Source organism: Electrona antarctica, assembly GCF_951216825.1.
Source record: "Electrona antarctica genome assembly, chromosome: 21".
Lineage (NCBI taxonomy): Eukaryota > Metazoa > Chordata > Actinopteri > Myctophiformes > Myctophidae > Electrona > Electrona antarctica.
This window is the reverse complement of record NC_136802.1, coordinates 11,771,246-11,795,540: the sequence shown is the minus strand read 5'-3', so window position 1 is coordinate 11,795,540 and position 24,295 is coordinate 11,771,246. Positions and strand designations below refer to the sequence as shown.

General features: G+C 42.8%; 1 protein-coding gene across 10 annotated transcripts in view; it reads left to right on the top strand.

The window, feature by feature from the left end:
* The window catches only part of LOC306914187 (receptor-type tyrosine-protein phosphatase delta), a 306,809-nt gene that overhangs the window by 192,537 nt on the left and 89,977 nt on the right, over positions 1–24,295 (top strand). For all 10 annotated transcript variants that reach the window (XM_079491139.1, XM_079491143.1, XM_079491138.1 and 7 more), the window contains 2 exons: positions 2,383–2,528; positions 5,150–5,291. In XM_079491139.1, coding sequence (XP_079347265.1) covers positions 2,383–2,528; positions 5,150–5,291 — 288 coding nt within the window. The remainder of the gene's footprint in view (positions 1–2,382; positions 2,529–5,149; positions 5,292–24,295) is intronic.

Here is a 24,295-nt window from a genome sequence, read left to right as displayed (position 1 = left end):
TTAGACAATGTGATGCCAAGCAGCTTGCCGGGATGGATGGATGGATGGATGGATGGTGTTCAGTACTGAATGAAACCTAGACAGAACGAGCACGCTGGTTGCGCAGGATGAATCCGTCTGCTAAAAGGGAAAAGGTTACTATGTCACTGCTGAGTGATGTGAACTTTAGCTGTGCTTTCCTCTAAATATGTGTTGCTAAAGTTACAGTGCAGCCGATTAATCAGCGGCAGTGCTATGAAAGCACTTGTTAGTAGGTCACAAAGAAGGTCAGAAGTAACTGTAAACACAGATTGTTTCTAAGAGTACAATATTTAGAATTATTCAGAATTATTCTGGTTTGATTTTGACTTGGCTGGTAATTGTGGCCATTGTAATTGAACAATTTAGACTGTCAAAAATGACATACACTACTGTAACTAGCAATTTGAACATTAGCAGTGTTGCTAACTATTCTGCACTGCAAGATACTGAGCAGTGGCATTTCTGGCAACCTGTTGGCACGATGAACACATGGAGTGTTTTTTTAAAGTCGGAGATGGGTCGCGATCAGTCCTTGTCCCTTTGTCATTTATTTGCTTTCACTGAGATGTTAGGAAAGCTGAGAGGGAAGGTGTATGTCGGAGTAGCACCTTGTTTAGAAAATGTCTTAAGTTTATTGTCATATCCAAGGCTACATCTACTGTACCAGAAACCTTGTCCCATATTTTTCAGGAATTAATTCAATTAAAGCCCTACTTCGTTGTATAAGAGTGATGCACAAGAATAGCAAAAGTAGCCGATCTACATGCTTGTAGATCTTCTTTAATTCTGATTAAGTGTTTCGGTGGGTTTTTAGTTATTTCAACCAACAAAAAGTATTAGAAATGTATACAAAAAATAGAACCGTTTTTTCCCCCATTTCATGTTTTGGCATCCTATGGGTTTTGTCTGCACATTTATTTGTTTCATCACTTCCAATTCCACTTGTTTATCCTGGTATACTGTATGAGTTCTCTCTCATGATTGGATAAAAGTCCAACGTTTCTTTTTGTTTTTCTGTTTGCCCCGGAGAGACGTGGTGAACCCTATTTTTATTTTTTTTAAGATTTGTTTTTGGCTTTTGTGCCTTTTATTGATAGTTACAGTGAAGACGGACAGGGAAGAGGGCGTGAGAGAAGGGGAGAGACATGCAGCAAAGTCTGTTTTGTACTGTTTATTTGTTGGTTATATTCTGATGTAATGTTCATACTACAAAATGCCACAGTATTCTTTTTAAATGGAGAGATCAAAATAACAATTATTCTACATTCTCTAGTTGTATAGACTTCTTGTAAATTAAGTAATGCAGATGTTTAACAATAATCTCTTGAGAGTGTAAAATGAAACCAAATGGACCCGTAAGGTTTCATTTTACACTCACAATAGTTAAAGATCTAATAAGGGTCCAATTGGATACCAACTCTCCATAAACTACACTTTAGAAACATGCCCAAATAATCAACTACACTTTTTTTTTGTCAAATACATTTTTATTAACAGGTCATACATTATTATACCATTGGTACAGTATACATATTCTTTCTTTAGAAACAATCCCAAATAATAATAATAAGCAGACATGGCAACATTGCTGGTGGACTTCTGGTGGAATTAAGGGAAACAGCACCCCCTAAAGTCAAAGATCACAGAACTGACTGCTTTAAACCCATTTTCTCTGCTTGCTCTTTTTTCCACTACTCCTGCAAGACATTTTTCTAATAAGCCATATCTCAAAAACTAGTGGGTCAAACTGCACAACCAATATGTCAATTTGAAGCTATGATTCCCTGCTTTTGTATGACATGAAAAAACAAAAATGAATAATAAATAATCCAATGATTAATCAAAATTGGTCACAAATGCTCTATAACAATGATTGCTATGGGAATATTGACCTATTGAACACTTACATTAACGAGAAAATATCACTAATATCACTATTGCGGAAAGCAGAGTTTTAGGGGGAGATGTTCACATATAAGAAGTCCTGACTTCTGAAAGTTGGTCTGAATAACCTTGTGAATAACCTCTTGATGAAAACTCTGTCTATAGGCCTAGTGATTTTTGAAGCTATTATTTATGGATACTGCTATTTGAACATGGCCCCTCAGATCTATGTCCTTTTACCCATGATTGTCGTCACTGATTGTCTGTTTCCACTCACACTATAAAGGCTGTACAATCGCTTGTCTTGACCTCCAAAGACAATCCTCTTAACGGCAGCATGCTGAAATCTGCAATTTTGTTAAATTTCTGGTCTGCGGAGCTTGATAAGAGAGATAAATCGCTTGGTGTGCAAATGCTTAGCCCGGTCGCTAACTATGATCTTTTCTCTCCCTCTCTGTCTCGCCCCTCTCTCTCTAGCACCACCAAAGTTTTTAAGAACCCCCAATGACCAAACGGGCGTGCAAGGAGGCGTGGCATCCTTCATCTGCCAAGCTTCGGGAGATCCACGGCCCAAGATCGTGTGGAACAAGAAGGGGAAGAAAGTCAGCAACCAGAGATTTGAGGTATTAGGTCTATTGTTCTGATGTAAAATGCTCGACAAAAATGAGAATGCCCTCTGCTTTTGGCTGTTCCCCTCCACAAAATCCATCTCACCAGCCATTGCTTGCTTTCCCCCCCTGCCCTCGCGCATTTGCATGCAGGTATAACCCACCTGGATTCGAACCAGGGTGTCCCACAAATTGGAAACCAAACATCACCAAAAAGGGGAATCCATCCTCATCCTGGCCAAGGGCAATATTGGATATTGCCCTTGGCCATCATCAGGAAACTATTCTGGTCGAGCCTGCATATCTAGCCACCTGGATTTGAACCCATGTCTGGGAAACCAAAAATCTACTGCTCAGCCAAATGGGGAAACCAACCCCCCTCTGGCCACGGGAGATATTCAGCTTCTTGGCTTCTGGCAGGGCTAACCATGAACAAAGGCACATAATAATGAATAATGTCCGCCAGGTGTTTAACCCATTTAGACCTGAGGCCTTGTAAAACCTCACCTAAGTTTTCTACCTGTATAGCAACAACTAATGAGACACAGATCGAGGTATAGCTCCCGGATTAAAAGGTAAAACAACGTATAGGTTTCAACACGTGCATTAATGAGCAAACCTCCAACAGATTTGTGATTACTGAACAGACCAAAACCAAAAAAAGAAAAAGATGCTATGGGATGCAGGGGGAAAAAAAGTGACGTGACCCAGATACCTACATTAGCATCAACGCTGCATTCCCCAGCCCTAATGCAGAGTGAAAGTAGCTCTCTCCCGCTTCCAAAGATCTCTCTGCGTTGTGGCATCTTTATCTCAACGCATGGTCTCCCTTCTCCCTTATTTTTGGCTGAAGCTTTGATTTCTGGTCAGCTTTAATCTGCGCTCGGGCTCAATACCCATGAGAAATAACACATCATCCCAGAACACTGATAAGATTTCTATTAATTTCTCTGTCAGTCCTTGGGACTATCATGGTGTCAGCCCCCCCCCCCCCCCATTCCACCCCTGCTCTCTCCCATGCTATATTTTGCTTGGTGGTGCACAGCAGAGGCTTATCAGGGCTCCGGGAGACCTTTTCCAGGCCTCTCCAATGTGTCTCATGCCCACAGACATCTAATCTTATCAGAGTTCATCTCATTCTCACCGCTCAGTGCATCGAATGCTAAAACATTTTTAATTCCCCATGTTGCCTCATGGGAGGGCTCGCTGGCAGGCGCCTGCCATTGCTGTTCGCTCGCATGTTACTTCATCTCCTAACAAGAGCCCTTCAAGCCCTCTCTCGTTCGCGTTTCAACCACGTAACCCTATATATAAAGTATACTGGCCCCTATGGCTCTATACTAGGTCAAATATCTTTGCAGAAAATAAAGGAATGAAATGTTCCAGCCTAATGTTTGCCCCGGAATAGGGACAGCTAGGGTTCATGTGGTTAATTGAGAAAGGGACCTCTCATAATTCCCATCATCCACTGCCAACTGCAATCGCTCCTGTAGCTTTGGCACTGAAATGAAATGTACGGTGAACTAACCCCATGCTTGGATATTATGAACTGTAAAAAAAAAAAAAAAAAAAAAAATGTCTCTAGGCCTCTGCAGTGTTTGAGAGAGAGAGAGAGAAAGAAAGAGAGAGACAGAGAGAGAGTGCTTTGTCTGGGTACGCTCGTTAGCATTGTGCATGTGGTGACATGTATAGGTGTGTGCTTGAAAAGCAGAGGCCTTGGGGCCTTCTTTATTGAAATCTACCTCTATGCTTAAAAGAGATTGAGTTATGATGACACAGGGCTTTCTAAAAGCAGTGAGTATACGACATGTAGCATGCAACGTTAGCTGTACCAGCTACAACAAACACCTGTTTGTCAGCATTTTATGTGTCGTCCGTCCAATACAGTCGGTCCTGTCTTTTCACCTCATGGTGCGGCAGTTGTCCCTAACCGTTAACCAAGCCACATTTAACTGTCTGTGCTTGTTCCTGTCCCATCGATACGATTTAAATGTGATGCATCTTCACATTGTAGAATGTTAACTTTAAGAGTGGGCCAAATTCGGATTTGAACGCAGTCTACAAGTTCTGATGGAAAGGAAAACTTTCGAGTTTCGACCACAATATTCTTTTCCCATTCTCAAAGTTAGTTGGCCATACAGAGTATATATTGGTTATTTTTTCCAATTAACACACAAAGTCAGGTCCACTGCATTTACCAATATTTGTCAACACATGCTGTAACACTTAACTAGCAGTCATTTACCAATAGTTTTAACCTTACAATACTGAACATATGGGACTGATAACGTAAAAAAGAATTGACCTAATCTAGTCACAAATATGCTTTCTTACTTTAGCTACGACTATAGCCATGCTATATTGGCGGTACATTAATAACATTATTCATTTTTATAAAAAAAAAAAAATCACAAATTACCACGATATACACTACAAATCAATATGAACTATAGTCTAGCGGCTTTATTTATTTTTTGTCACAGAAAGCACATTGTGTCAATCACCATCAGTGTCATAAGCAAAACTATGTTGTCTCTGACTGGGAGTGAGTGTTGAACTTGTTTCGCTGCGCAAGGTCCATCGAAGGCTACGAACAAAAAAACTCCTTTAACATATCTTGTCTTTCGCACCTGCAGGTGATTGAGTTTGACGACGGCTCTGGCTCCGTGCTAAGAATTCAGCCCTTGCGCACGCCCCGAGATGAAGCCATATATGAATGCGTCGCCTCCAACAGTGTTGGAGAGACGAGCGCGACCACCAGACTCACTGTTTTACGTGGTAGGTCACTCTCAGCGAGAACCAAACACATACTAACATGTCCATTTCCTCTCAGATCCTTCTGCTAAACCAGGTAAGCTAGACTTTTACTTGTTCTATGTCTGTCCTGTCTCTCTTTTCTTTTTCTTGTCTCACCTCCCCTCACTGTCGTACTACAGTCATTTAGGCCTGATTTATACTTAGTGTCGCACAGCGAGCATTGCAGATAATAACATTAATGGATTGCATTTTTATAGCGCGTTTCTATGCACTACGTGCTTACAACAGCGTCCTCACTTCCCACATTCACACACCAATGGTGGCAACCACTGGAGGCAATGCGGGGTTCAGTGTCTTGCCTAAGGACACTTCGACATGTAGACAGGAGGAGCCGGGATTCGAACCGCCGACCCATGGATCATTGGACGACGTGCTCTACCTCCTGAGCCACAGCCGCCCAGATCTACAAGCTTGTCCCGCTGTGACGCATTGAGAGCTTGTAGATCTGAAAACGTCGGTGTGCAACATGATGCACAACGGAATATAAATCGAGCATTAGAAACACTGACTGGTTGCACTCACGTCGGTACGCTAACGTGATGAGATTTACTCCATTAGCCATTTAGCCGAATAAGTTTCCATTTCTAAGTGAATTAAGTCATTTGCATACTGATTTCTGACACAATAATTAAGATGCCAGTTAAATTATGCAAATAGGCAAGCATTCCTGGCCCGCTGTATTTTAATGGAATCTGAGCAATATTATTCAAATCAGCCATGTTTCATCTCTGCGCCACGCTTTTGATCTCGACTTGACCACCTATGAAATATAGCAGTACGTCCTAAATGTGATACATGAGCTGATTGGTAGATTGGTCACACGTCGTTATCTGGATACCTGGAATTCATACAATGACAAATGGCCTTTTAATTCCATGTACCTGTACTCTTCAGACGTGCATAATGACCCTGCTGGTAAAGGTCAGCTGCTTTGTTTACCTCTTGTAAGCGCTCAGGAAATCAGATGACAAGCATTCAAGTTACTCAACAAAGCTCCTTTTTAATATTGAGCCACCCGCTTTTTAGTTTATCACGACAACATGCAACGTCCCCATTCGAATGCAAATGTAACCGTGGCCCGGCGCTCAAAAAAAGGCGATGTAGTAGTATCTCTCTAAAACATGGCTCGTTTGGCCGCGGATAGAGCAGAATGGCCTTTAAAAAAGAGGAGAAAAAAAATAGCCTTGGGCTCCCTGAATGAGGTGTGCAGCCATTATGTGCCGCAATTACACAACATGGCAAATGAGTTGGTATTGAGCGCAGCTTCCCTCACATAGAAAAGAGCTGCCTCTGCACGTCTCTGAAGCGGCTCGTCTGCCCCTCCAACCCCCTCCGTTATCAGCCCACGAGACGACAAAGGGCCCTTCGCACTGTCTCTCTCTCCAGAGGACGATTGGGAGAGAAAGGCGCCATGTTTCGCTCCCAGGTTCCTCTCCTGTTTACTCCCAGCCACAATATGTGCGTGTGTGCGTGTGAAAGAAAAAGGAGATGAGCATGCTGTTGCATTGATGAGACACACACACACACACACACACACACACACACACACACACACACACACACACACACACACACACACACACACAGGTGAGGGAAGAGTTGAATCAGCTTCACGGAAGCTTCTCCTCCAGCACCACGGTGAGGCATTAGCATGTTTATTACCATTCCATCTCTCTCCCTTCCCATCAACGTGTAGAAGGGGGAGCGGAGCCGTTCCCATCAACGTAGAGAAGGGGGAGCGGAGACGTATCAGGGACAGGAAACTGGGGGGGTGGGAAGCTTCTTCTTTTTTCCTCAGAATTTATTTCAGGCCATAAAAGGGTGAGATCTCACCGCGAGTTTGCACATTATACATACAGTACTGTACGTACAAAAATATGACCACTAACTGAAACGTTTTCCAAGTTTTCCTCTAATTTAAACTAGCTGATAATGAAACACACAAGCCGCATAAATCCCAGAGTATGGATGCATTTCAACAACGGTTTACTGTTGAGAACTCCGCTTGGCCATGCCTAATGTCTTATTCATTATACTGGCTGGGGTTGTGCCCAGGGCAAGGGCGACTTTGAACTTAAGGATCAGAAGTGGTCTGACTTCCTGCAGCTGAAGGGCAATGCATGACCACAGGGTATTTCTTCTATACACGATTATGAAGCACACATTGTATATTCTAAGGGGCACCACAAAGTTAGTTTGTTGTTCCAGAAACACATAGTACAGACTACAGACAGTAAGACAAACTCTGCAACTTTTTTTTTTCTTTTTTTTTGTCAGATTGTTCTTGTTCAGCAAAAGCAGCATGCATTTCCCCCGTTCCCTTTGTAAATTAAAGTAATGTCAGAGAGTTGCACATGGCTGCAATAGAGAGATAAATAAATAAACAGTAATACACTGGGCCTTAGACATATAAAGTGACTGTTCATTTAGTTCATTTGGGCTCCAATGGGCTGTGGTGAAGATAGCGGAGCTTCTGCAGTGGGACGCTGGGCCCCCCCAGGGGGTGTGTGATGCCTAATTCAATGAAGGAAAAGCACATTGTTGTAATTTCCACACTATGAAGAGAAGGGACTAGAGGTGACGAATCCAAAGTATTGTGGGGGGACATTATTATGCGCATAGGCCTCCAACTTGATGGGAAGCATTAGTAATGAACTTTGAGGCTTAGAGAAGCGATTTACATGGAAGGCAAAGCCCTGAAGCATAATGATGTTCTGAGTGGAATCTGCCCATCCACTGAATGGGGTACCAGACCATGTTGCCTTATTGTGCTTTCATTTTGCTTCTTTCATTTGCTCCATTTTGATTAACTGGGGGAATTACCTGACTTTTCCGCGACTGCTGTGTTTGAATTAAAGTTGATTTGCTGCGCGATTGAAAAGGAAAAGGATGGTCCTGAGAAATGAAGTGATGGGAGATTATGCAGGTCATGGGCTGGGAATGAGATTTGAGTGAATTGGCACGTTTGGTTTAATTCATGAATGTGTTTCGACAAGATAATCACAAGCAGAGCCTTTATGACAATAAATCAGCCAGTTGACAATGCCAGCACTGTTAAAACCATCCCCAAGAAACTGTCATCACATTGCTGTTGGGGTATTTGCCAAGTACATTTGCACATAGTTGGAATTTGTGAACTATTAGGAGCTGTGGTCTCCTGAAACATAATGTAAATAATAAAACGTTTTTTTATCCAGTGGTAAAGAAAATGGAAATATCCCCAAAATGTAATCCTAACACTGAAATACATTCAAACATCTCCCACGCACTGCTACAGTAGCGGTATTGGCAGAATTTTGCAATGTGTGCATTTGAGCGCTCCAGTTCATGATTCTGGCATGATTAAGGGGGTTATATTGCATCCTCATACTCCCATTACGCTGTCAACAGCCATTTCCTGTGCCGCCCTCACAGGCGTTGCAAACTTATGCAGATGTGCGCAACTCGACAGTGGCAGCGGAAAATGGGAAGTCGCTCTCCTGTGACGGAAAAACAAAATGCATCATTTCCATTTGTTTGGAGTAGTGCAGTGGCACAGTGTCGCTGTGTTGTTGAGGAGGATCTTTTCACAGACAATGAAAGGGCCTACGACGTGAGTGAGTCACGTGACGGGCGAATATCCAGCCAGCGTATACTGCACTATATGTTCCTGGCGTGTTGCCACAACCACTCCTTGAAACACCGCTTATGCATTTTCTTTAGAAACTATTACCGTTTTTCCAACTAACGTTTGATCTGTGGAACCCATTTTTGGACAGATTATTCACATCATTATTTATGCATGAAATACATGTACTGTGTCCTTGGCGCAGACAGATGCGTATCAATATTTACTGTCTAGACACGGGCAGGAACGGCAAGAAAGAGTTTGGTATAAATAGCTTTTGTTTTATATGCCCCTCCTCACCCCATTGTTTCGTGTTGTGCGGTTAAATCATTTCCCGATGCCTTAGGCATTCTTTCACAAAAGTACAGAATGACAGATAAACAAAAGCTCAACGGAGTGCTCAAATTGCTTTTGAAAAGAAAGAAAGAAAATACATGTGCTGTGTCAGCTGTCTCGGACTGCCAGAGCAAGGTATGCAGTGGGGACAAAGCAGGTGGCCATTCTGAAAATTGCTGTGCTTGAGATCACTGGCTTGCAAAAGGCAATGTAGCAGGGAGCAATTGGGGGGCCAGCAGCGAGCACACCAATTCTCTTTACTTTAGAAAGTTCTATAGATGCCAAGACCCAGACCACCACACATAACACTCAGTTTTGCTGGAAAAAGACATTTTAGACATTTTACAAAAAAAAAAAAAAAAAGATGGCGCTCCAGAAACATGCTGACTTATTGGACAATCCAGTCAACCTCTTTCTTTGAAGACTCAAATATGAAAGACTTATAAAGTGCCTGAGACAGCATTTTCCAGTTCAGAGAAAGTTGCTTGACCCCATTCATTTGCTGTGGTATGAAATCCACCCTCTGTTCAATCCCTTTCGTTTGGCCTTTCAAGTTTATTTTATTTATTTATTCAAGCAGTGCATTTGCATTCTCACCCTCCTGTCCCCATCCGTCCGTAGAGGTTTTACGCAATCAAAAAATCATGTTGTGCACAATAATATACTACTTTTCTTGAGAAATCTATATGCACAAAATCCCTTTAATGTCTTACCTCCGTGTGTCAGGTGTATTGATTGCATTTTACCTCATGAATAATTGTCCAACTGACTCTATATTCGCTTCAACATGCCCAGGTATATGGATTCTGCAGGACATACACTATGCAGCCTTTGTTCCCCACTCAAACAAAGTGGGACTTGCGAGACATTATATGCTCCTGCAGGAGAGAAAAAATGGCACATATTGACTCAGTGTGGCTCTCCCCTCAATTCCAGACCTCACAGTCTCATATGTCTCTAAAATGGAACAGATAATGACATGTTTTCCACTATTGTAATTAAAAAGATTGAGCTGACTGTCCTCAACGAAATTGATCTCCCCACAGAGAAATACACACTCCCCCCCTCTAAATTTTGCCGCTTAATTAATGGTGGGAGCGAGTCAGTATTTGTGCAGTGCGCAGCGTGATCTAAGACATAAAGGAACCCTGCTGCAAGACGGATGTGCAGCTTTACGGTCCGATAGCGAGTGAGAAAACATCTGCAGGAAAACACAAAAGGACCAGGACTGCACTTTGAACAAGATAGATAATGTGGTGTGCATGTCGTAGCCCAGTATTTGTGTTGATAAAAGCAAACACAGCTTCCAATATACTACAGTGTGTGCATATTATTTGCATAATTATTGACTGAGAAAGATTTGGTACGTGTATGTACTTGAAATTGCACATTTTTGCTCGGTTCTCAAGGTGTTGTCTGGGGATGCCCTCACACAAGTGTGTGTGTGTGTGTGTGTGTGTGTGCACTGTGCAGTGCACGTGTTTATACTGTAGAAGGCATTAATGTCTTAGTATTTGCGTAATCTGCGTATGTGCAGTTTATGCGTGTGGCCTTTATAACCATAATGGCTATGATATACGGTATGCTCTTGCCCTTTGTTGGATTAGAGACGTTGGTACCATTGTATATTCTACAGCCTGAAGAGCGTACATGCAGGTTAATAAAATGAGAAGCGTCGGGGAGAAGAGGGGTGCTAATGTCGGCTACTTTGATCTCCGCTGCATTCAGAAGTCATTTTCTACTAGATTAATCGCGTAGCTCAGGGTCACTCCGAACACATCTCATTATGCTCCCAAGAAACACTTCCAAGTCTCTCAAGGATACAGTACAGTATGCTAATTAATAGCAAACAACTTAGGTCTGGTAAGAAAAATAGGCTTAACTTTTGCTGGCAGGCATTTAATTAGTTATCCATACATAATACCACATACCGTTTATCACTAACGAATCCCAATGCCTCGTTTTGTTTTGACTAGTGGAAGCAAAACACTTTGGGCTTTCAAAAGACGTATGTCATCTTTTTCTTAAACACTTAACCTGTTAAAAGTTCCAACCACGCAGCTTAAATGTAGTCTTCGCCGTAAATGCAGAAATGCCACCCGTTGCTTGCCAAGACAACACCCCCGGTCACTTATGGCTTATGGGGATAATGCCTGTCTGCCAAAACGGAAGGGCATGAGGTGACCCCCTTTTTCCATTAGGGTCCCTTGAGAGCCCAAATATCCACTCCATGTGGCGTTGGCAAGAATGAGTAATCTCTGTGCTACCTCAGTTGTAGCAATCTCTTATAGCCCCAGACGTTTCAATAATTTATATGACAAGGTTTTCTCTCCCCCTAACTGCTGTTTAGAGAGGAAAATCGTCCTGGGGAGTAAGGGAGCTTGCGTGGATTCGGTTTCCTTCGACGTTTATAGTGTGCGGAGTGCCTGGAGTTCTCGTATGATGATACCGTGCTGAAATAGATGAGTTCTGAGCCGTGACCCATAAAGATATCTGGTGCTGTCATGCCATAATGCTAAAAGTGGTGAGAGAGATTTATGAAGTACTCCCATATCTAAAGGGATGAGTTCTTACTTCTTGGTAACATTTTTTATCTTTCAGTAGTAGTCGTAGTATCACTCCCCACCGTGCGTGCGTGCGTGCGTGCGTGCGTGCGTGCGTGCGTGCGTGCGTGCGTGCGTGCGTGCGTGCGTGCGTGCGTGCGTGTGCGTGCGTGTGTGTGTGCATGCATACAGTACACATCCATGGGTTTATCTGCTGGTGGTATATATTCTATCCTTGCCTCTGGTCAATTAAATGCTGTAGACTCTCTGATATGTTTGATAATATCACAATTTAACAATTTAATTAAAAATGTACCCTGGTGTCCCTATTTTTGGCAAATGTTCAAAACATCTGTACAAGCTCTCTGCGCACCGTGATGCGACACATAAGATAATATATCTCCTATTTTCGCTATTTTGTCACACGACAAAGTATATATTGTTCCTTACAGTAGGCCTATATACACTTCCCTGTATGACAAATAGTGAAAAGCCGACAATAGCCGCCGAAAACTATTATTATTATATATTTATTTATTTTTCAATTTTTATTTTTTGAGGGGTGATAGCCCCGCGCTTTATAGTATAATATGACGAGATACCGTGACTGCCGGGATTGTTTAATTACCTTTGGAGCATAATGCCAAAGTATTTGCACCTTTGATCCATGAAAATCCCCCTGAAAATAGTCCCATGATTTGTTGCCTCGCCAAAAAATAATCCACCGTGGTGATAACGGAAGAACAACAAACAGAAAAGGCGGAAGGATCCAAGCCTAAAACCCTGTTCACTTGCATTGGACTCATTTTCCCAGAAGCCCTTGCAGTCCAGTGCACGGGTCGATTTCTGGTTACATCATCATAACGCGTCGGCCCCGTCACGTTGTCCGCGACAAAGCCGTTTTTTCATTCAGTCATTACAAAACGGCGAATTAAACATATAAAACAAATAGCGGGGTTTAGCGTATTACGCATGGAAAGACAATGGCATAAATGTTGTGTATGGCGGGTTATGCGGTCAATGTGTTAAATGCCATTGACAATGAATGGACAATTTTGAGTGTTTGTGTAAAGACAAACATTGCGTAACGCAAACATTGATGACGAAGGTGAGGACGCAACTTCTGATTGGCCGTAATGAGATGATGTACGATGGTACGAAGAGCGCCCCTCACTTCATATGGGTGTGATTTTATTTTATTTTGTATACTAATTGGATATAGCTAAGCCACAGTCCTCCTTCAAGGCATTAGAAATGCTTGTTTTGACCATGCTGACCCCCCTGCTTCTGAATGTCCTGTACATGAAGGTTAATGAAGCAGAGCAGTGTCTCGCAGGTCTGCCTTCTGTCGGTTTTCCTGCCCGGTTGGAGGACTCACCTGGTCTCCGGGAATGCTCCCCACATGGGCCCCCGCTGGCTCTGACCTCTGGCCTCGCTCTGCGTCACCTTATACCCCTATGTAACCCAGCTATATGATTTATTCACAATGCTAAATATACCATACGCGCATAATGATGTTTGCTATTATATGAGAAGTTGTTTTATTTAACAGTTGGATGGGGTCAGCGTCAATGTGACTCTCCGCTTTACATCGTCTCAATTAAAGAGAGGAGAGAACGACGAGGAGGAATGGATATGCGTGTGTGCGTGTGCGCGCGTTTATGGTGTGGCCACTGTGTGTTCATGTGGGTGTTTGGGTAAAGTGAACAAGCTTCGGGGAAAGGAGATGAATGATACATGAGATTATAAATGGATTCTAAATTTAGCAATGTTAATTATTGTTCGGAGGGCGGGGGAGGGGGTTCATGGACCACCCACAGCAGTGCACTTATCGAACTTCAGAGTACCTTGTATACCCTTCCCAAGGCTATTTGAACAGGGTTAAACATGCAGTGAATAAATTGAGACAAAACAGTGAACGTGGGTCTCAAGGCATTCGCTTCAAAGCGAGAGGGATCGTCTGAGAACGCACGCGTCCTTTGGGATGAGCGAAGAAGGCTGTGTGCTGTTGTTTATATGGTCCCCACTGCATGCTGTCTTCATTTATGAATGCTTAATGCGTTGAAGCGGGACCACCAAATATGGGTTGATGGACTGTTAAAATGTTGATCTCCCAGATGTGCCGTCTCATCTCATGAGACATTTTGGCTCAAAGCATTGTCAAAGTCGCTCCCTCCCTCTCCTTTTGAATATTTACTAATAATAACAAGAGAGGGGGGGGGGGGACAAATGCTGATGGTAGATAAGATGAGACAAGTGACAAAGTTTTTTTTCTTCCCTACGCTATATAAATGGGCCCGTGATTTCCGAAGAAAATAGAATCATCGCTCAAGGTAACAACCAGCAAATGGAATATGCAAAGTGAAAAATCTGAAAGAAGACTAGAGGTACAGGAGTAAGGCAGGAAAAAAGCTCTCTGTCGCTTCTCTTGTCCGTATATTCTCACACCCCCTCGCTTTGCTTATGTAATAAATATGGGGGGGGGGGGGGGGGGTATCATGGGTAATCTGTCATGTTTATGAATGACACGGGGCCTGGGGAGAGTCGAGGCACTTGGCCAACAGTGGCATAGATCTCTTCTGCACGCCTTCTGCCTGGCTGACCCAATCTGCCCAGCATTGATGGCTGTGAAAGATTTCTGCGATGGGGTGGATGGGGGTATAGCAGGCCTGGAGGTAGACTGGACAGGGTCATCTTAAGTTAGCCTCCCCACAAGGCTCGAATCGCTCACCTCACTGTCTCCTTGGGTGGGTCGACATTTGGCAAGACAATACCTCATTACGTGCCGTGTACGTGTAGGGAGGGGTATTGAGCCATTCCCTGATGTACAAATTTACCTGTTTTGATGTTGCGTCGGGTTAATGTTGATTGCGTGTGTGTTAGGGGATGCAGTGTTGAATTTGACTGCACACTCAAAGCAAAGCAAAGCAAAGTTCTTTGTTTACCCAGGGTGAATGGACTAAGCTCGAGATGCTTGTTTACAGCCAGACCCTGCTCATAGAACATTTCATGGTAGTGGTTCAATGCCTTGCTCAAGGGCACTTCAGCGGTGGTAATTTTAACGTGCCGGTCCGGGGATTCGAACTGGTGACCTTCCGATAACAAGACCGCTCCGCAAATCGTTCGGCCACCGCTGCCCCAACTCAGAGCTTTACATGTACGATTCAGTATGTCCTGTGATCACGCACAGTGTTTCTATGCACAAACAACTATAGGAATATATATTGGCCATCAAAATGTGATTTGTTTTATTACTTTATTGAGTCAAAAACATTTTCACATTTATTTTTTACATCTTCTGTCACTGTTGGCCGGCCAAAACGGAGGTCTCTATCCTATCAAATAATTACGCCCAACGCCCAGGACAGAGATTACAGCCTGGGAGCGCCTGTTGGTCACGTAACTCAAGCAATGTGTCTCGCTGTGACACATTGTGATCTTGTAGATCTGCTATTTTCACAGAGCAACATCCGACCACAACCAAACATAAAATGACTTGTCTTTTGCTACTACTGGATCTCTATTTGTTGATGAAATTGTCAGTATATTTAATGATAGTTTCAGTCATCATAATTCGTTTGTATTTACTTTTTGTCAGTGAATTGTTTTTGTTGACGGAACATTTTTCGCCATAGTTTTAGTCGACGAAATCAACACTGTTGGGAAGCTCTGACATAGACGACAGTATTGCCTTTACATGGATCTTATAGTGACTGTGGTTTGTGAAGCCGACATTATTTAAAACTAGCTGATATTTTATCAGCTATAGTTTCTAGTACAGTCATAAGTTTTTCAATGTCATTGTGAATAAAGGTGAGGAGAGCATTCATCTATGAAGGGGGGGCTGGTTTATGGAGGGGGGGGGGGGGGAATGATTAATTGATTGACTCGACAATGGTTTTCTCATAATCTCAGGCAATAGCCATGGGTTTTTAATGGCGAATAAGCTAGCGTTCAATTAATTATACAATCTCAAAGGGGATTTATGGGAGAAGCGATCAGTGCAGGGCAAAGGGGGGAGAGGATGCTATTTTTCACCGAGACAGAGTGCCGTGAACCTGGGGTTAAGAGAGCTTCCTAATCCTTCACCCTCCTCTCTGTCTCTCTCTATTTCTGTCTCTCTGTCTCTCTCTGTCTGTGTCTCTCTCTCTCTCTCTCTCTCTCTCTCTCTCTCTCTCTCTCTCCTCTCTCTCTCTCTCTCTCTCTCTCTCTCTCTCTCTCTCTCTCTCTCTCTCTCTCTCTCCCCCTCTCTCTCTCTCTCTCTCTCCCCCTCTCTCTCATATTCAAATTATCTCATCTCAGTCCCATCCACATCTTCCATCCTAGCAGAAGAGTTGCCACCCATGGATGTACTTCACTTGCATGTAGAGGAATACCTTGTCCGCTTGTCAAGCCTGATACATTACAATCATTAATGAACGCGCTGGATACAATTTCATGTTTGACCCCGGCTCTATGGCAGATGATGGAGGGGAAAGGAACTGGCCGGCCAGGGGGAACTGGCTGGCCAGGGGGAGGTAGTTTAGAGACCAGGATTACTGCATGTTTTTTGTGAGGGTACCTACCCTAGAGGACACGGGGAGAACATGCAAACTCCACACAGAAAGGCCATTTTGCCAACCCAGTGAGCCCAGTGTCCACTGTCCATGGCATGATTCTAAACTACGTCCGTCTCTAGACAAGACTCGCCCATGGTAACGCCCTACCTGCCTCGCCTGCCTCTTGTCTTCATCGGGTCTCAGAGACCTCCTACATTTTGCACAAAGTTCTTAATTTGTCACTGCTGTTTGATCTGCAGCACTGATTAGTTATAATCATATATAACTAGATTAATACACAATAATAAACTCAAACACTTTATTGAGAACACACCCAAATCAAATCATAATTATTACGGCACGTGTTCAATCAATTATTCAAGCAAAGCAAACGGCATAAAAAATATTAGTTTGCCCTCTTCTACAAAAAATAATAGTTACAAGTGCTGCATTCTGGAGCTGCATTCTGGAGCATCATCTGTCGTGCGTGCCAAGCTGTCATTCTTTGTCCCTTGTTATTATACTGTACTTGCATTATATCCCACCACGGAGTAACCTCGCGTCAAGCCCGGCAGTGTCGGTAGGCTAATCAGAGGAAGGCGGGGCGTTTCCATGTCTAGAGAAGGTGTCCATGACATCAATCATGTGTGTCCATGACATTAAGGGTTTAACAATGACAAATGAAACCAAATGGACCCTTCCATACAAACCTTTGGTTCCATTTGTACATTCTCAGTGTTAAAATGCGTAGTGAAATCCTCAGTTAAATTATAACTGAGGATTCCACTGCGTAGATTGGGGGTCCCAGAGATAAATTGTATCAAAACTGGAAGTCCTTGAAATTAAAACGGTTGAGAATCACTAAAGCGAAATGCACAGAAATCCCATTTCTGAGTAACTGGCTCCACCAATCACAGCATTAGCTACTGTACATACTGTGTAGACCCAGGTAACTGGGCCAGGGAGTTTGAGGCAGACTTGACATCTTCCTCACTACCATTTAAATCCCGTAGGATAGCAGAACTGACAATACAATCCTGTATGCAAATGTTTTGCATAACCTCTCCTCTTAACAGAGGAGAGGTTGGTCTGCGTTTCATGCGAGCCAGGAAACAGAACGGTCGCATAGCCTCAATGCAACGGCAGTAAAGTGCAGGAGGCCATGGACCAGAGCTAGGGAGCCAGGAAATAGAACGGTCGCATAGCCTCAATGCAACGGCAGTAAAGTGCAGGAGGCCATGGACCAGAGCTAGGGTTCCTGCTGGTTCAGCCACACCACCTTCCTTGTGAGACCTTCATCTAAGATCTTTTCAACATAATTGTTGCATCTCTGCAAGTGTATCCTGAAAACATGCTCGTACATTCTCTGCAGGTGTATCCTTAGAACATGCTCGTACATTTTGATCTCATCAGGAGGCTTTTGTAGTTTTGCATATAAAAGAAGGAAACAACTGTCCCCCGCAGTGTTTCAAATCTGGAAAGTTGACTCTGAAAGTACACTCTCGGAAATCATCATAATAATCTTTGAATATTTTGGGAATTTTTTGTTTTTTTTGTTTGTACTTTTGTTTGATTTCTAATTATAATTAGGATACATTTTTGTCTTTCTTGCCTCGAGACCCAGATTTGTGTCTCTGACAGTTTCTCACCCTGTGAGTGGGTTGCTACACCTGCCTGATGGTGCAAGATATTCAACTCCCTCCATGTCAAAGGTCATTACTTTCTCTCACGTCCAAAGAATCCCAAGTATTCCACCCAAGGCAACATATAGACATCTTCTATAATCTGACAAGGAATTCCTCCAGAGAGAGAGAGATCAAATGACTGGCATGATTGGCGTCTGAGAAGAACTTTCCCCTTTTATCCCCAGAAACGGTTGTACTTAAGCCAAATCGTTGGTTTACTGCCCTTAGAGTGAGCATTAGACTCACTTGCAAAAGACGCTATCAGCAAAGACAGGTCATCCTGCGCACCAGTAAAGCCATCTCCCGACAGTCGATAAACATTTACGTTGAAGAGCTCTGCAGGCTTAATCTCCATCACATTAACCCAAACACGCACCCGAAAATCCTGGTTCGCATGGAGAGTCAGCACACCTGTTATCGCTAGTGATGTGCTAAACAGCTCATTTGTGCAACCCGTTAGTCTGCTTCCCTGTGCATCATAGCCGGGGCAACGGGACATGTTGGAGAAAGGAACATGTCAGCAGTTTGGGGTCATTAGGCAGGTTTTTAAATGAATCATATTCACCACCCCCATTTCTTTCTTTTTTTCCCTTACCATCTGCACCTGTTTGGCTGGACCTTAGCTAGGGCAGTTTTTGAATGGAAGCCCTGCCGGCTGTCCATGTATATAAATATGGGCAAGGATTACAAGAAATGCAAAGCTATGGGAGTGGAAATAATGAAGTCTTGCGCTGGCACCCAAGATATACCATTCTGTTACAGTCTAGGGGTGACACAAATGAGTTCAATTCATTTTACTATAGATTGTTTAACGAAAATAGGAAAGGAAAAGAAGAGCAAAATTATCACAACGTCCTACTCGGAAGATAAAAGAGTCATGTAGGGATAAGATTTACCTCTGCACTGGTTTGTGGACCAAATGATTGATGCATATGGTGGGAAATAGAACTCTGTTTAGTCTATATCAGTGTGCTCGTTGACTCTCAGTTTGGGAAACTTGAACCAAGCTGCAGACAGCTGATAAAGCAAGGGTGGGCTTAGTTTTTAGAACTGTCAATCACAACGTGCTAGATCGTAAAAGAATACCTTTTACCACAGTGCAAAGTGTCTTTTTTGTAAGTAGAGCGAGGAAAACAACAACGGGGTGAGTGAGAGTGAAGAGGATAAACATAATGTTGCGGGGAGGGGGTGGGGGGGGGGGGGGGGAGAGAAGGGGAACAGATGCTGTCATAGAATTGGCACAAAGTGGAATTGCTGCCCGCCTTTGTTAATCAAGAGCTCTTACATTTGGTTGAGTAATTTTGTTTGTGCAAAAAACAAAAGCGTAATTAACAGTTCCCTCTCTTACGCCAAAGAAAACATAATTGAATACATCAGTTGAACAGGAGCCGAGAGGAACATTTTGCTGAAGAGGATTCAGGTCAGCGTTGAACGGATGTATTAACAAGGTTTGCAGCTAATTTAGCCGGAGAACAATGAATGCTGGGTTTGATTAGAATGAACGCTGTTGCTGTGGCTCTGAGTTTCAAATCAGCAACATCACAACATTTTATATCAGAAGACTAAACCAAAGCAATGACGCCAGCAAAAGGATGTTAGCACCACACAAAAAAACCTCCCAGATTAATTTGCATGGGGAATGGCTCCAATTACGGTTTTCTGTAGACACTGATTAAACGGGGCCAAAGTCAGACTGGCGTTATCGTCCAATTCCACCAATGCATCAAAGCAGGGGGTATTTCTTGGTATCGGTACCCCATCTCACCAATTGGGCACATGCCTGCATCACGTATAGGTCAGCATTGCCCAAAGCCCATAAAACATGTACATCTAAATATACTGTAAAGTTTACAGTATATTTAGATGAAATGAAATGGAAATGGAAATGGAAATGAAATTTAGATGAAATGACAGTGTACACATTTCATTTACCAATCAATCAGCAAGCCATGCAGGCAACTAAGTCCCTGTGAGCGAAATGGACACATAATTACCATGATTAACATCCAAACCCTGCAATATTCCACTATATGCTACTATTCTATGGTCCGTTGTTGGCTCTGTAAGTGCGGACAGAGCTCTAATCAGTGTCCCTCGACTGGAAATTACATGCTATGGTGTCGTTGGGGGGGGGGAAATGGATTTGTGTTGAAGCAGCTGAGAAAATAAGCACTTACTGCTGTCAAACTCCATGGATAATGCTTTGTGCCCCTGTTTTTTGTGCTGGGAATCTTATCTGGCAAGGAAGGGATAGCAAAGAATCAGATTGAATCCCACGCTGGAACTGCAGGGAGAAAAATAGTCTTAAAGAAGAGAAGACCGAAAAGAATATAAGACAAAATGCGTGTCGTGCTTGAAGACCTTCACCCCCATCCAGCCCCCAAATTCTAGTAGTCCGATAATCCGAAACAACAATCTATCCTCCTTTCTCCAGCATAGCTAGCACCTCAACAAGTGACCTGTGACGGCCTCTTTTGAGATGATTGTATCCGCTCAAATACAATCCAACAAATATATCTTATTATGGCCCGCAGGGGATTTTCCCTGAAGAATATAACCCCAACCATGGGGGGAAAAGTTTTGTTCTGGCTGGAAAGAAAAGAGTCAGACTTAATCCAATCCTTGTTGGCACAGACGAAGCCAAAATGTGACCGGAAAAGGTTTTGTTTTTTTATGGCTTTTGGTTGGAAAGTCTACTTACTTTTGGAGTCACATATACTGTATACTTTGATTTGAATGAAGGAAAACAGCTCCCTCCATTAAACTGTGGTTTTTGTATGACTATAACCTATAGTACCTTTTTTATTGAATTCAAATGTCTTGGATTTGTTTGATTTGTATGATTTATTTTTTTAACCGTGTTCTTATAGATTTGCCAATTGTGGTTTATATTCTGGAGGCCCCATGTCACTCGATCATCAGCAGTTAAGCCATTTTGGGCGGGAACCCCTTTTGGTGTTAGCATTATGTTATGCTTTAGCTATTGAAAAATAGCAGATCTACAAGCTCATAGCGTGCCACCGAGTGGCGCGCTACGAACTTGTAGGTCTGCTATTTTTGAAAAACCGAAGAACGACTGACACAGAAATATAGCTTTTTCAGAAAACTGTCAGGATGTAGAAGACATTTTCAGAATCTGATCTCAGCCCAAAATGGGTTAAGCAGAAGTTAAACTGAAGCTGACAGTTTGGACCTGGGTTTTCGCAGCTGGGTCACTGCGCCACGCTAATGAAATACTCCCCACAGAGATAACTGCATTAGACCTGTAAACACTGGCAGCCGAACGCAACACACACACACACACTCACTCACCCACCTGCTTCTTTCCACCACCGCAGAAAGTGGGCCAAGTTGGTCGAGTAAACAGTAACTAATCTCATTTGAATGTTATCCCTGTCCTCAGACACTCAATTAGCGTGATTTAATTAGTGTCCTCCCAAGGTGACTATTACTTGTATTTGTCACTTGTAATTACACCACTCAGCCAAGGGATGAGCCTTTTGGGGTTCTAGTTGCTATGTACAGTATAGCAATATGACATTTGTGAGAATTTTTTATAACATTTTTAACCCATTTAGACCTGAAAAATCGCTTCTAAATCCTAATAGTTTTCTGAAAAACGTTTTTATGTCAGTGGTGCTCAACCTTTTTCATGTCAAGGACCCCCAGAATTGTCTGAATTTGGCTGCGGACCCCCCATCTGAAAATATGTTGTTCCAGGGACCCAGGGAAATATATGAGTTAAAAACGTTGTCTGAAAGAATATATTTAAAGATTTGCACCACTTTAACGATTTTTCAAAAATATTTTTCAATAGCTTAGGTCAGCATTTAGAAGGCGTTTTTAGAATCGTCCTCAGTCCTAAATGGGTTAAGTCTCTATACTAGCACGTCCCCCTCCAGTTTCACCCCAGAATAGGTTCATGTGGTCAAAGTTTGCATCTACAGTAAGTAGTCTGGGCAGTGTTGCGCTGTCCTGTGCCAACATGTCGTCAGCCCTGAAATGGCGACTGATGTCATCGTTGGTACAGTAAAAGTGGATTTGGCGGCATACAGTTTGTTTATGGCTGATCAATCTGAGATAATCAGCTAATGGACTGCAGCTCATGTCCACGTGGCCTCATGTCTTGAGCAAAATATGCTCACGGAGGTAATATTTAAGCCAGTGTCCTTTTTACGCACCTCCCATACTTGGCATCACATTCTTATATAGCCGTGGAGGCTTGCAGTGGTTAATGCGTGCAAATTGTCATTGGGAGTCCTTTTATATCAAGCACCAGCACTCAGCACTTCTGTGGAGGTGACTTCAGCATTTCTCTCCCTTCCATCTCATTTAGTGTGTAGATCCATTGTTGAATATGCCGTATGGGTCTTGAACACGCTGTAAAGCAGAAACTGCCCTTGTCTTAGACTGTCCTTGAGATTGCAGTTCTCAGCGAGGTTTGGAGGGGGGGGGGGGGGGGGGGGGGGGGGGGGGGGCTCAAACTTACACTTTTTTTCTTTTCTTTTTATCTTGCCATTCACCTGTGACCTTGCTTTGAGTGGCATGGCCATGCACGTTCACCTCAGGTATACACAGTAGAGATACAATACAGTCCCATAGACAAACAATCAGTGCACTATGAGCACACTGCACTGCACACACACACACTCTTTCACCCCAAAACTTTTCCAATTTCCAATCCTGTATCACAGGATGCAGACCGGAGTTCCTAAAGCAGTAATGGATTAGTCCGTTGCAGATAATTTATGTGACCACAAGTCGAAAACCAAGCCCCTGCCTGTTAATGGAACTGCAAAACATAGCTCATGGGAAACATATTGCTCGCTGCCTGGCCCCATTCGATTCATTTTCTTTAACGCTTTGTCAATAACAAACAAAAAGAAAGGGGGGAAAAAGTATAACTAGCATCATGTCTGTGCCGCAATTAAATTAAATGGCAATTAATCTGATTTTTTTTTAGGTTATCTGAGCCTCGTGAAAAGGCGATTCCCTGCAGTTTCCTTGATTTGAGTTGTTAATCACAGCAGAAGTGTCAGAGTGGGTTTATTATCACAACGGAGGGAACGTGCTTGAGTCGCAGAAGTAGCCGAGACGAGTTGCGTCTTCAGCTCAAGTTTTACACTAGCTAAGTCTACAAATAGTTCCCAGCTGATGTCATGACTTTGTGGCAGCTCCGGAGGAGCACGAGCGTGCACTAAAGAGTTGTAAATTACTTTTCTGTGCTAAGCAAGAATGTGTTCAAATGGCCAGTTAAACTGTTGTAGCAGACCATTTTATTTGAAAACGCCCGGCCCCGAGCCACATCAGCTGTCCATTCTGTGGTCCAAACCTAACAAATAGCCCACACTGCAAAGGAAGGAAATCAAAAACTGACGTTGCGCCTATAGTATCACTAGCAGCACAGACTCATAATATTATACTGTGTATAACTGTTGGCTGTTTGAAAATGAGTTCATCTCTGTTGGAAGTATGAAAGAAGAATAGTCAGGGGCATACACTCGACTATACAGTAGCATAGTGCCCAGCTGTGATCTCTTAATAAAAAGTTAAAATGAGAAATTATTACCATAATATTGTTCTTTTTTTTCTTCTTCCTTACAAGCAATTATTATATTCAACATGCACCCATACTCCCAGGCAAGCTTCAGGCGGTTGTGTTTGATCAGGCATATGCTTGAGTCATGCTAAACAATGGACTGATTGTCCTTTTGACCTTGAAGAGCCTGTAGGGAGTTTGGAACGGTGCTGCGTTGCACAATTAATTTCTTTCCTACTCCATATTCCTTTTCCTGTCCTTAATGGTGCTTTAAGGACAGGAGCTGGCCCCTCCTATGGCCAGCTTTGTCTGTTTATGTGAACACAAACACAATGATTTGATTGGCTGATCACCCCATAGCGATGATTTGATTGGCTGATCAAAGTACATATTGAGGATAAAAAGTGAGGGTAGAAAAGTGAAGACGCCAAAAGTGATTGGCCGAATGACATTTGTGATGATTTGATTGGCTGAGCAGCACGGAATGTGATGTATGATGATAAAAGCACCCCTAACTTCACACAAGTTATTTTTACCTAAGCGAAAAACTTGCTATGATGCTGCATTGCCAATTATCTGTATATTATTGCTCGTCTTGATATTTTGTTTTGATCAGAAAACATTTTGATTTAAGTTTAGACAGTTAGTAAGGAAATTTGCATAATGGTGTTACTTTTAGATATTTTGTATAAAATATGTAACTACTTATTAAACTGC